This window comes from Acomys minous (genome assembly GCF_964271855.1).
Source record: "Acomys minous genome assembly, chromosome: 1".
Taxonomy (NCBI): domain Eukaryota; kingdom Metazoa; phylum Chordata; class Mammalia; order Rodentia; family Muridae; genus Acomys; species Acomys minous.
Genome location: NC_140483.1, coordinates 4,737,501 through 4,751,599, shown reverse-complemented (window position 1 = coordinate 4,751,599; position 14,099 = coordinate 4,737,501). Strand labels below are relative to the sequence as shown.

The 14,099-nt window shown below is 47.6% G+C and overlaps 1 protein-coding gene across 4 annotated transcripts in view; it reads right to left on the bottom strand.

Annotated features, from left to right (window-relative positions):
- RPS6KC1 (ribosomal protein S6 kinase C1) overlaps positions 1 to 14,099 on the bottom strand; it is a 137,379-nt gene that overhangs the window by 23,801 nt on the left and 99,479 nt on the right. For all 4 annotated transcript variants that reach the window (XM_084788482.1, XM_084788481.1, XM_084788483.1 and 1 more), the window contains 4 exons: positions 13,553 to 13,600; positions 12,377 to 12,509; positions 649 to 2,220; positions 288 to 377 (listed from right to left, as the gene is read on the bottom strand). In XM_084788482.1, coding sequence (XP_084644608.1) covers positions 288 to 377; positions 649 to 2,220; positions 12,377 to 12,509; positions 13,553 to 13,600 — 1,843 coding nt within the window. The remainder of the gene's footprint in view (positions 1 to 287; positions 378 to 648; positions 2,221 to 12,376; positions 12,510 to 13,552; positions 13,601 to 14,099) is intronic.

The window sequence follows — 14,099 nt, the reverse complement described above, 5'->3', positions numbered from 1 at the left end:
TCAGGGGACATATGGCTTAGACACTTCAAAGATGCAATGACTTTCCAGAGATACATGAATGCTTTTTAACAAGAGCAGTGAGTATGCACACCCATGGATGCACACACAGGCACACGTGCACACACACATGCACACAAGCACATCCTTGGGCTCCATACCGTTCAGTCCTCTACCTTTCTCCACTGAGGGCTGAAGGTATACGCGGACTCCAGGCTTACGTAAAGCACTGGTGAAAACCAGCACTAGCACAGAGAAGGAAGTGAGGCATTTGAGGAGAGTGCTCTAACCTGGGGCACAGTACATTCTCGCTACGGCATCGCTGTCACAGGAATCTTCAACCTCACTCCACCTGCTAAAATACGTTAGCTGAATGTGTCCTAAAAACAAAACGACAGGAGAAATCAAAACATTTTTCTCTTCCATTTTCTGCAGAAGCGAACTGTAATTACTCCTTTTGTAGCTAAAAACAGTATCATTAAGAATAATGGCATCATTAAGTACTAGAAGCTATTACTGGGGGTGAATTTGCCACACTGATAATGAAGCTCCAGACAGGAAATGAAGATACTAATTACAAGATAAAACGCCTACTCGGTTAATTGGAAGCAACAGCGAATAAAAAGAAATGCATTTGCGAAAGTTCCTGACCTCCATCATTCAATAAGATGTTGTTTGGGTTCAGATCGCGGCACACAATCCCCTCTCTGTGCAAGGCGTCAAGGGCCACCACCATCTCAGCTGCCCATCTCTGAACGCAGCCCTCCGGGATGAGGAACCGGGTGCTTACTGCCAACTTCTTATCAAGGTCCTCAAAAATCTGGTGAATCTCCCTCTCTGCCCCCAGGGCTCGCGCACTTTGCTGCTGGGTCTCTGGGTCTCTCTGGAATAGAGAGCTTGGTTCTTCTTTAGTCCGTGCTGGGAAAAGCAGCACTTCCTCCACTGTGGCAGCCGCTGTGTGTGTGCTGTGTTCATTAGCACCTGAGTGTAGGCTAGAGGCGGGAAGCGGGCTTTCTCCCGAGTCCTGTGCAGGGACCACTGCCTCCACCTGGCCCCACCCTTCAGACCCGAGATGCAAGTTGGGTAACAGAAACTGGTCTCCTGAGCTACCGTGACCGACATCAGCCTTGAATAACACTCCAAGATCGGCCTGAGGATGGTGCTTTGGGGTCACACCACCAGGCAGAAACCTACTAGGATCACTCAGTTCCTCTGGGCCATCTTCTCCCAGGTCATGGCACTGTTCAGAACTCAGCCTCAGGCATAACACATCTGGGGCTTCCAACAGTTTACTTTCCAGCCTGCCGGCACTGGCCGGTGAGAACTCAGTAGGGCCCGCTGCTGAGGCCTCTCTGGTTGGCTGCAGCTCACCAGGGAGGTTGACAAGAAGGTCAGGCCTTCCTTCTTCAGCTCCACCGACACCCTCAAAAGCAGCTTCTTTGAATGAAATGACTGGGACGGAGTCATCTGAGCCCCTGCTGATGGAGTCCTGAGCTTCCCTGTCCCCCTTGCTTTCGCTGGCACTAAAACTCTGGGAAGGGCTGTCTCCATCCTCAAGGGTAAAGAGAGCTTTTGAAGGTTCTGGTTTCAGACTGTGCACTCTCTCACCAAAATCCAGTCCCAGGAGTTCCCTCGTGCTGTCCTTACTGTCGATTCTAAAGAATCCCACAGGGCTGCTCTTTGACCTAGCGAGGGGATCAGATGTCCGAGGGGAACAAACGGCTTCTAGGCCCTTATCTCCAGGGGAGAACCTGAGCTGTGTGCTAGGGCGCACACTGTCAGCAGCGGGGGGTGCTGGGAAACTCCCAATAGCCAGGGTGTCCACATTCTCCCCTTCAGGCTGCATGGCAGACTCCTCACTCAAGGAGCCCAGGTCCATCTTTTCCTGTCCATACTCATTGCACAGGGTCAGGTAGCCAGCTGTGCACTCCTCCTCTGAGCTGGAGCCCGAATCCGGCCATTTGGGGGAGCTGTCCTGGCCCTCGTCCTCCTGGTTGCTCTCCTCTTGAGAACTTGGGGTGAGACTAGTCTTGAGGGGAAGAGCCTTCAACATGCTGCTCATGTCGCTGCCTCTGGACTCGAAGCTGCTGCCGCCCTGAAGACTAGCACGGGGCTGCAGCAGGGCGGCTTGAAGAGGCGTGGACGGTTGTGCCTCCTCGACGTCAAAGCTTCCTTGAGGACGTCTGTCTAGAAACTTACTGATGTGTGACCAGAGTTTGCCGCCTGTGAACAAGCACAACAGCAACAGAGTTAGCATCTCCGCACCAGCAGTTTACTTAAGCCACTGAAGAAAGTAAGTACCACAATAACTAAGCAAAAATACGTCAGTGAAATCCCGGAACACCAAAGATCCAAAGTATTATCAGACAAGCAGATGCAATAAACTGTGATGCTCTTCTCTGGAGTTTACTAAGTGGCCGGTACATCTTCTGGTGCCAATTATTTTAAAGCTTACAACCCATTTCTTCCTGTAAAGGGCATCACTGTAATCCCCACACAACCTCATCTTTTAGTCAGCCTTCTGCTTAGGTCATATTTAGTGCACCAGAGACTTCTGTGCTGCTCTCAAAGCTGTATGCTGTAGAAGAAGGGCAACAGTATGGCTCCATCCTAAGAACGCCCTGTCCAGAACTGGGGGACGGGGTCTGGCAGCTGGTACGTAATTATGCCTTCATAAGTGGCATGTTAATTTATTCTCCCACCTTCTGCCCTTGGTACATGTCACATGCTTCACAGGAACAAATATGAGCACTAGGGGAGATTAACTGGGCAGCCATTGATGAGCTGAGCCACCGAGGGAAGGACACCTAGAACCCACCTACAGCACTGAGCGGAACTAAGACCGTGACACTAAGGGAACAGGAAGGAGCCAGCACGCCACTACTGTGCTGGCTACACAGCTGCTTTACTCTACATTTCTTCTTATTTTAACCATTAAAAACTCAGCTTTTCTAACTAGAATCTACATTTTTTAAAAAAAATCATAGAAACCATATGGTTTAGAAATTTAATAATTAAAAACTGTATCAAAAGAACAAGTCATTACATTTGGTACCAAAGCCTCAAGCAGAGAAGCTACAAGCACATCTGCATGAAGGAAGAAAGCAGCAGCCTCCAAAACTGGCGATGGAAGATGAGCTAAGGACAGCTGAGACGGCGGAGTCTGTCCACGTGAGTTTGATTCCAGAGACCCACATGAGTGGAAGGAGGGAACCAGCTTCTGCAAACTGTCCTCTGACCTCTGCACACATGCCATGTGCGTGTCCAAATACACACACAGGAAATAAATAAATGAAGGACTTTTTTTAAAGAATGAGTTAAAATAAGTTTCTCTACTTAGATGAAAAGGGTGAATTTTCAGAGCAGTTTTCATTTGCTACTGGGCATTGTGCACCAAGGTAGGTAGACTGAAACAATTATCAGCAAGCAACCACAGGTGTAAAGCCGTCAAACACATCCATCCAGAGGCTCTGACCTCACAATTCACTTCAAGAACTTCAGCGAAGGCACAAATAACCTTACCCTGCCCCAGCATGAAGAGTGTCGATCCCATAGACTCAGGCCCCCTCACCCTCGCCCCCTCACACACCCCCGCGCCCTCACCCCTGCCCCCTCACACCACCCCCCCGCGCCCTCACCCCCGCCCCCTCACACCCCCCCCCGCGCCCTCACCCCTGCCCCCTCTCCTCCTCCTCCTCTTCCTCCTCTTCTCCTCTTCTCTTTTCTTCTCCTCCTCCTCCTCTTCCTCCTCCTCCTTCTTCCTTCTCTCTCTCTCTCTCTCTCTCTCTCTCTCTCTCTCTCTCTCTCTCTCTCCCCTCCATCTCTTAAACTTTGGTGAAAGTACAAACGCTTGTGACCCTTCAGGTCTCCTGTCCTCTAATTTAGAGTATGCTCCAAGCCTCAGAGTCCCATGCTAATACACTGTTTAAGATCGGCCCTGGCTTTCACCTGTGATTGTCACAGTCTTTTGACATCGGTAACCACTGTGTGAAGCTGAAGCCTGGATTTCACTGGAGTGTCCAAGATGTTGGAGGTGCCAGAGTCGTGGGCCACCGTCCAAGGAGAGCTGCATGCAGACTAGGTATAGAACCAGGCCAAGAGAGAGAAGTGTGTACAGTCAGCAAAGCTGAAAAGGGGTGGGGATCTGAGGGGCGCTTTGACATCAGGTGTGGAGACCAAGTTTGGAGTCTGCTCTGCTGGTTTCTGCTCTTGCTTTAGTTCGGTGTTTCCTCAGTGCCTTTTCCTCCCTTTGGAATGCTACTGTATATTTTGTGCCACTGTATGATGGAAGTATGTGATCTGCTTTGTCACTTTGATTTTAGAAAGGGTTACATTTAAGAACTTACCTTAAGTCTCAAAAGAGACTTTGGTCTTGAGATTCTGATAGCCTATGGGAACTTTTAACATTGGGTTGAATGCATTTCTGCATTATGATATGGCTACAAGCCTATGGGGGTCAGGAAATAGTATGTGGTGATTTGAATAAGAACGTTCCCCTCTGCCCTCAAACATTTGAATGTTCAGTCACCAGGTAATGGAACTGTTTGAGAAGGATTAGAAGGCTCAGGAGGTGTGGCCTTGTTGGGAGAACTGTGTCACTGGGGTTGGGCTTTGAGGTTCCATAAGCCCATCTGAGGACCACAGTCATCCTCGCTCATGGCTCTCTGTCTCTCCCCTCTCCCTCCTGCCTCCCCCACCTCTTTCCCTGCTGTGTGTGGATTAGGATGTAGTTCTCAGCCACTGCTCCAGCACCAAGCACAACACCAGGCTTCCCACCATGATGACAACAGACTAAACCCTGAAACTGTAAGCAAGCCCCCAGCTATATGTCTTTCTTTCCTTTATAAAAGTTTCCTTGGTCATGGTTTTTCTTCACAGAAATGTAACAATGACTAAGATGACATCCATAAAGGTCCTTCAGAATTTATTATTATTTTTTGGAAACTTCTTTGTACCCCCTCAACAGGCAGAATTACTCTTACATTTCCACCCTCATCGTTCACAGATGGCAGGTCTTCCTAACTACAGGCAGAGAATTCTACCTAGCACACAAAACAGTTGATAAATACTTATTAAACTCAGCTGTAAATGGATGACATCTTTATAATGCTTTTCTAAAGCTTTCAGTGAAAATGTCTGTAAGTACAAACTGTATGTATAAAGGGTCATACACTCTTCCTAATTTATAATTCATATATGGTTTTACCATAGAATTCCTAGCAAATGCCAAAGAGAATAGGAAAAGAGAAGGCACAAAAGCCCCAACACCATCCGTACTCTTACGACCTAATGACAGACACTACTAAGCCATTATTTTATTTTCAAGCTTTTACACACAATTTGCATCATTATCACAAATATTTCCATGAGAAAATGAGTTTAATGACCTTGCAGCCTGGCCACACAGTAGGAGTAGAACACAGTTAAACGCTCCTTTGTTAGTGGATATCTGTGTTGTCTCTAGTCTTTTGCTGGGAGAATTAAAATGAAAACCCACTTGCCATCTATAACCACATTGTTGGGACAGAAGCCCAGAAGTGTGAGTGCTCAGTCAAGAAAGGTGACTCTGTCAAGAAAGAGAAGGGACTTTGAGAAAAGTCTCCTGCAGCCTAGGCTGGCCTGGAAGTGAAAGGTAGCCAAAATGACCCTGAATTTCTACCTCTCTGCCTCTAGCTGGTGCGCAGGCCATGGGATCAATACCTGCGCCTGGCAACTTGCTGGGGAGCTCGTCCTGTGTGGGCCGCTAAGACACTCTGGCAGAATCCCTCCCTCCACACACAACAGACAACGCAGCTCCTCACTCCACAAGCTCCTGTAGTAGACGCTAGCAATTAGCCATTTTATAATCATCATGGCATCCTGTTTGATTTCCACTGTTATCACTACTAGGTAACAATTTTAAATGTGAGTCTTGGTACCTTGGTGGAACCTTCTGGGTTCATACAAGCCCCCTAACATGAATTACAGAAGCTGGGATTCCAGGAGGGCAGGGTCTGGTTGAAGCCCTCCAGCTTCACCCTGGGGTCAGGTCAGCCTTGCACCCTGTGTGACGCAGAGTTAGGCGCTGGCCACACCCTTCCTCCACTGCTAAACCATGAGCCACAAAACCAGAACACATTATTCCTACAACCCTAAGTGTGTTCTGTTTTCTTCAGAATCAACACTAGCAAACTTACACAAATATCAATATCATTATGACAACAAGAGCATTAACCTAAACAACTGTTGTCCATTAAATCTCAAATATAAATAGAAAATACCTAAAATGTTGATCATTCTAACACATCAAAAATATAAATGATATTTTCTATGTTCCTTTGAAGCATAGGAAATTGCAGTTATTGAGTCATTCTAAGCTATAAAATAGTAATTTGTAACATTTAATTAAACCCCTCTGTCTCTCATTTTAATTTATTGGTTTTCAACAAAACTACACAGTAAATGTGTGGGTTTGCTTGAGCAGAATTGGAACTTGGATTTAACACAGGTGATATTATATAGCAGTGGTAAAAATCACCTTTAACCTAGAAATTCCCACTTAAAGATATGTGCCCTACAAATAATGCTTCAAAACAAAATAGAAGACGTACAAAGATGCATAGATGCAGGTAACAGGACCAATCCATCTACCGAGAACACAGGAGGAGCTACATCATGGGAAATGTGCAGAACCACTCTGCAGGTCCTCAGGTAAAAAGCAGGGCAGCATCTACAGACATGCAGGGCTCGCCTCATGCCTGCCACCCTAAGTGCTGTACACATGTAGCTGTTTAGTCTTTCATCAGTCCTACTAAGTGCATAGTCACTATGTCTCTATTTTGAAAAAAAAAAATTGAGACACAGAAGGCTAAGAACCACGGCCATAGCTATGGATGTAGCAATACTGAGACAGCACCCACACTTACATTGCCTGGCCTCCCCTGTAAGCCAGGCTGCCTGAACCTGCTCTGACCCTCCTGCCTGAACCTCCTATGCTCTACTACACCCAGAGCATATATTCTTCCAAAAGAAAGGAGGAAGGAAGGGAGGGAAGGAAGGAGGAAGGAAGGGAGGGAAGGAAGGAGGAAGGAAGGGAGGGAAGGAAGGAGGAAGGAAGGAGGGAAGGAAGGGGAGGGGAAGGGATAGGAGAGAAGGGGAAGGAAAGGAAAGGGAGCGAGGGAGGGAGGGAGGGAGGGAAGGAAAGAAGGAGGGAGGGAAGTCTCACTTTGCAGTCTACCTAGCCCTGGGTAACCTGACACTCACTATGTAGATCAGGCTGGCCTTGAACCCACAGGTATGTGCCTGACGGTGCCTCATGAGTCCTGGGATGTGTGTGCTGCCACACAGTGCAACATGACCTTTTATAATGCAGCTCTATGTAAGTTCAGAAAGATGTCCAATGTACATTGCTGAGATGCCAAGCAGACTAGAAGCAGCATGCTAGATCTGCTCACATTAAAACACAAAAGCAGAAGTAGGCACGGTGGCACAGACATGTTACCTCAGCACTATAGAGGCTGAGGCAGGGGGATTACAAGTTCAAAGACATCCCGGGGCTCAGATGGAGAGCCAGGTCAGGGCATCAGCACGAACAGGAAGGCTCTCGTCACATCTATAGAGCAGGGGCCTGTGTGCTAAAAGTCTTAAAGCTCAGTTGATAAAGACACTGGTAAAGACGCGCCTTCGTGATGCTCTGCTCTCATAGCTGTGGCTTTGTGATCTGGCCATCTCTTCTTTCCTGAGAACCTTCCATACAGTGGGTGGTCGGCTAGTGGCCAGGCTGTATCTGAAGAATACTCTGTAACGCTCATCTTAGTAATTTTAATACTTACAGCCTTGACGCTCCCTCAAACAGAGTTAAGAAAATCATTAAAAAGAGCAAAAGGCACTTGAAACCTGTTTCCTGAACTCCTGCTCTGGACACAGGGCCATAAGCATCTAGGCAAGCACAATACCGCTAGGCTGTCTTCTGCAGCCTTCCTGAAGCCACCGCTGCTGTGCCCACTCCCATCCGAGTGTTAACAAACCCCCAGGGCTGGGAAACTGCTCGGTCACAAAAGTGCCTGCAGGGGCCTCAGAGGGAAGCTGGTGTGGTGGTGAGTACTTGGAGGGTCCCTGGGGCTTGCTGGCTGGGCAGACCAGCCTCCTGGGCAGACTCCAAGTCAAGTAAGAAGCCCCACCCCAACAACACAACATGGACAGCTTCTGAGGAACAACATCTACAGTTGGCCTGTGGCCTCCACAAGCATGTACATGTACATGTACATGCACACACATAAACTTTACATGCTTACACACTATCTGTGCATGTGTCCAAAACCGAAGCTTTGTCTTCTCGGACTCAATCTACTCCCCACAACTTGCCCATTTTCCATGCTTTGAGCCAAACACCCTGGAGTCCTGCAAGGCAGAATCCTGTCAGTCAGTTCTACTTTCAAATTCATTCAAATTCAAACAACAAAAAAGTGAGTATGGGCACAGATATTCCGATACTAACAGCATCCTAGCGGCAGCAGTGACACTGGTGTGGTCTGGATGTGGCCAAAGTGTGCTCCCACAGATGACAGGCTCTAAGCTTGGTCCCCACTGTGATGCTGCTAAAAGATGGACACCTTTGGGAGAGTGCCAGCAGGAGGCCACCAGATCTCTGGGTCTCACCCTTGAGGAAGGAATGCATGTAGTTCTCTTGGGACTCTATGCTTTCTCTGGCTTTGTGCCCCACAGTACTACCTTGGTCTTGTACACGTGCCCACTACTGTGCTACCTTGCACCAAGGTCCTCACAAGGCCCAGGCCGGTATCATGACCCTGAACATCCTTTCTTGATAAGGTACCTAAGGCGTCTGTTCAGAGCAACAGGGTGGGCTAATGTGAGCACTGCCTGGGCCAGCCTCCAAGCTGCTCTGTTCTCCTGCCGTTCCTCGGTTTGGCCACCAAGCTTCCATTTTCTACAAATAGGTAAAGTGGTCCTTACGTAGCCATTGCTCTGCTTAGCACCCCAGCCACTGCTCACCCTGCTGAGTCAGGTGTGGGTGGCTGAGAGATGCCACAGCCCTGCCACAGCCCTGCCACAGCCCGGCCTTCCAGGTCCCTCTGCTTCTGCTCTCCCCGCTCTACTCAGATACCATCACCTGGCTGCTGCTCACCCACCAAGCACACTCCTGGCTCTGGGCTTGTGTGCATGTTTTCTCTTGCCGAGGCATCTTTCCCCACAAACACACACTGTTCCTTCTCTCTCACCAAATGTTCCTTTCTCAGTATGGCTGCCACCAGTGAGAACAGCTCCCCCGTCCCTTGACGCTCTGCTGCCCCAGTTTTCTCCATCTGCGTACCTTCTCTTGTGTGTGCTTACCGCCTGCCCCATCTAAACCACCACGTGGGCTCCACGCAGCCAACACTTCTGCTTTGTTCACTGCAGTGTTAGAACTATGTCTGTGCCCCAGACAGCGCTCAAGAAGCTTCTAAGTGAATGAAGTAAACACAGAGAGTGGGAGACTCACACACACTCGAGCTCTGTAGGCTCAGGGAGCCGAAGCTGTGAGTCATAGATCCTCAAAGCTCAGCAGAACTGTCTGCACTGACAAAGCAACCTGTCTGCAGCTAGCTCCTTCCGGGGGGGGGGGGGCTTGCTACAGTGCACGTGGAGGTGGGAGAACAACTTAGAGGACTCAGTTTTCTCCTTCCACCATGTGGAACTGCGACACTGTCTCTACTCCTGGAGGGACTACACAAAGGATGGCAAATACACAGCTAGGAACCAGTTCGTTCCATTGCTTGAGCCAAACCTGGGAAATGCACAGGTCCGCAGGACCCCGATGCCCACGCCATCTTCATTTGCCAGGACTCCACACCAGCCTTGCTCTGCTATCTTCTGAGCTCACTGTAGCCCATATGAGAAGGCTAGTTTTTGTCAACATAAACCTAGACATGTCAGGGGAAGGGAGGGTCAAGTGAGGCATGGCCGTAGGTGAGTGTGTAGGGCATTCACTTGATTAATGATTGATTTAGGAAAGCCTAGACCACTGTGGGTGGGGCCACCCCTGGGCTGGTGGCCCTGGGTTAAATTAGAAATCAGGCTGAGCGAAGCAGCATTCTTCTTTGGCTTCTGCTTCACGTCCTGCCTTCAGGTTCCTGCCCTGACGTCCCTCCACAATGGACTGTAATCTGAACATGTAAACCAAATAAACCCTTTCTTCCCCAAATTGCTTCCTTCGTGATGTTTATCACAGCAACAGAAAGCAAACTATGACACCACGTCCACAAAATAAAAAGCGACCTTTTTATTTTGTTTGTTTGAAATGAGGTCTCATGTGTCCTGGGCCGGTATCAAGGGTGACCCTCTCCCACTTCTGGGATGAGTGTCTCATATCACTACAACTGGCTAGTGAGCAAGTTTGTGAAGTGCAGACAGCTCTTACCCTGCATGGTTGGACTCCCGCCTGCTTCTGCACTGCAGCCACAGTCTCCTTCCCTGTTGTCTCTGTGCTTGAACCTTATATGCAAATGGTAGGGATTTCTGTGACTTGACTCCTCCTAAAATGTCACCATTTCTGAGTGGGATCCTTGATGGTGTGACTTTCAGCAGTCCCCTTATCGGGTCCCCTACGTTAAGGAGCAGAGTGGTGAGCCCAATTGGCTCTAGTACTTTGTTGCCTTTTGTTTTTCTTGTTTGACAGGGAAGGCTCCTGTCCTGCTTTGTTCCAGCTCGCTGTGTAGCGCACATTCAATCAACAGCAAATAGCAAATGAGCTGAGGCTCCTATTTGCAAGAACTTACTTAACATCATAAAAACTTGAAGCCACAGACATTTGACAGGAGAGGCATCCCTTCCAGGGTTACAGGCCACGGCAGCCTACCATCCTGTTTCCATTTAGCCAACACCAAAGGCTTGGTCAAGGCAACCTCCAAGAGCAGGAGACCTGCCCATCCCCTGCCATGTCTTCAGAGCGCCGTGGCACTGGCCCCATCCCCTGCCATGTCTTCAGAGCGCCGTGGCACTGGCCCACCACATTAAACCAGCGTCAGCCATGATCTCAGCTCTGAGCCGCAGAAAGGAAGATGGCAGAAGGGAAACAAGGGTAACGTGGAGAACCAAGAAGAGGAGGAAGGCAAGCCACAAACAGCGGAAGTAAGCGAGGGGGGAGCTCTGCCACAGATAATCTCCAACATGAATAATCCACACTGGGTAATAGAATATTGACCATAATTACATTCATCCTACTGACCTTGTTCTAAATTATTATGGATTATTACTACGCAAGTTATTTTGTTCCACACCAGAGGTGGCTGTATTTCGCTATCAGATGACATGACCTCTAATTCAATAATGCCTGTAATGCGCTGGTATCCTCGGATAAAAGCTGTCTATAATGTCTGAACAAAGGTGAATTAGTTATCCAATTCACACACGCAATTAACTCTCTTAATACCTGCGAGCCCGTGGAGCCCCTCTGAATTTCCTATTAAACACTGCGTGAGGGGGTCTTCCCTCCTTGTATGGTTATCCTGTGCAGGCTTCATAACAACAGCATTAGACTTTCCTGCCCCCACCAAAAATCTTGCATTAGTTATCACAACAGACCTCATTCCAGAAGGCAGCGCCTCTTTTTCCTGAGAAAAAGGTATTAAATTCAAATGTTACGCCTACTAGTAAAATATCATACTTCATTCGCAATATAAAAGTAAGGACACCTTTATGAAGAGTGGAAAATAATTTAAATTTTCTTCATTATTTTAAGAACTCCTGCTTAAACACCAACAGGCAATCTATATCATGTGAATTTATATTTACATGCTGTAGTCACCTAAATAAAAGAAGATTTATTTAAATTCCAGTGTAAACAGGCAACACCACACCAGCAGAGCACCTTGTGCCACCTGTTCCCAGAGGCGGCCAAAGGCGGAGCCCATGCCTCTGCTTTGTGCTCACGTGCGATGCCAATGGCCGTGTTCGTGAGACTCAGATCAGAGAACGAAGCAATGTCAAATGTTAAGCAAACACCCTTGCCTGCCCTCTGAAGGAAGCAATTAATTAATTCTGCAGGGGATGCTTTTTTAGTCATCTAGAGTAAGTGTAGCTTTTTAGTACAGACAAGGGAACAGAATTAAATCTCTAAATAAAACCCAGCTCTCCCAGCATGCACTCACATTAAAGTTCCCGTGTCAGTTACTTCATAGCAAAGTGCACACATCAGGATGCCCAACGGTTCAAGTGAACGAAGCTAGCTGGTTACCTGGGTTTTCCTATCCCTCAAAACTCAGAGCAAGGAGGCTGAGCAGGAGCGGGGACACAGGTTGTCTCTCTCTGTGCTTAGGAACTGACACAGGCAGCACAGCATCGAGGACACTAGCATGCAGGACAGGGGGAACTTGTCACACCCACAACAACATGGCCTACCCACCTTGGGCGTGCTGCAGCACAAGGAACACTGACTCCTCCGAGATGATGTACGTGTGCAGACACACCATGTTGGGCACGCCGCGGGGGATGATGGTCTTTCGGCTCCTGCTGCACTCACTGCTTTTCCTTAGACCCTGACAGAGAACAAAAAGGTCAGTTGTACCCACAGTTGCCTTTGGAGCCTGCTGTGCTCAGTATTTATCAACCAAACTAATCTATCCGAGTTACTCGGGGCTTCAGAGAAACCACTCATCTGCTGCTCTGTGCCCCTCGGTCCCCAGAGGCTCCGCTGATGGCAGCTGGCGTGAGGCCAGACAACAGAAGATGCCACAAAGCTGCCATTAAAATCAATTACGTGGGTCAGTGTTTTTATTAGCGATGCTCTCAAACTAAGTCATCAGGATGACACACGGTTATTTCTCTGCGACCTCTAAGTTTCATTTTCCTTGTGTCTATCTTTAAGGCAGCAGCCAGGCCAACTTACACTCTCCAGACAGCAGATGTGTCCTGGAGGAAGCAGTAACTTCTAAATTATTTTCCAAAACACTAACAACTAATCTCCAAAAGGACAAGATTTGTGCGGGCTCTGGTGTTACCCTCTGATTTTAAAAGCAAGGTACATGGCAGTGGGTGTGGTGGCATGGAATGTTCACACAGAGAGTGGCCTTCACACGTCATGTGACCTTCTGTCATGCCTGATCAGCAAGAGGAAGTGGACACTAAAGGCAAGATTCCCTTTGGATTCCATGGGACTGTATAATCAGGACATATTTAGAATATATGCTATCATACACCATTCCAAAAACAATATGAAAACTGAAATTTTTCACTTAATTATGTACTGAATTTGCACCAGTTATCTCCTGAGTACCCGCGGAAATTTCTGTGCTTAGGAGCTGTCATCACAGCCCAAGAGAGCCCTGTGTGATCATTACGGAGCAGAAGAGCATGTCTGAAACACTCGGTTCCTGAATGCATTCAGATTGCATACTCTTTAACATAAAACTCTTAAAATGGAATCTATACCATGTGAAAGACAGAAGCATAAACAAAGAAAGAAATATAGATCACCATAACATAAAACAGTCAAATGTCATGCAAAAATAATTTTCCTTTTAAAAGCATGATTTTTTGAAAGTCAATTTTTAAGTTCACTAAACATACAAATGCTACTTACTTTTAAAATGAATGTCTGTTCTGTCCTTGTATCCATTACAAGTAAAACCTATGTAAAAGATAAGCAAAAATCTTAACAAAATATATTAAGACGCTAATGCTTTAATTTGAGAGGCTGAATTGGGGTGATTCTTCCCAAAATTCTAATTTCTGAATAGACTTTTTTAAAAAATATAAATCAAAGGACCCAAACAGCCTTGTCGAAATAGATTTTATTACAATTTCCTTTTATAAAAATGCTGCAGCATAGAAACATCACTATGCTTTCTAAATTTATTTTTAAAATATGTTTCTTAAAAGTACAGGGCATTGCCAGGTACAGTGCACATGCAGCCGGTGCAACCGCTAGCCAGTGGCAAAGGACGGTGAGAACAAGGCTAGCATGGAGGTTCTAGGGCAGCCTTGTCGGCAGTGAAACCTTGAAACAAGGTGCTGGAGGTGGTGGTGGAGGTGGTGGAGGTGGTGGTGGAGGTGGTGGTGGTGGTGGTGGTGGAGGTGGAGGTGGAGGTGGAGGTGGAGGTGGTGGAGGTGGAGGTGGTGGAGGTGGA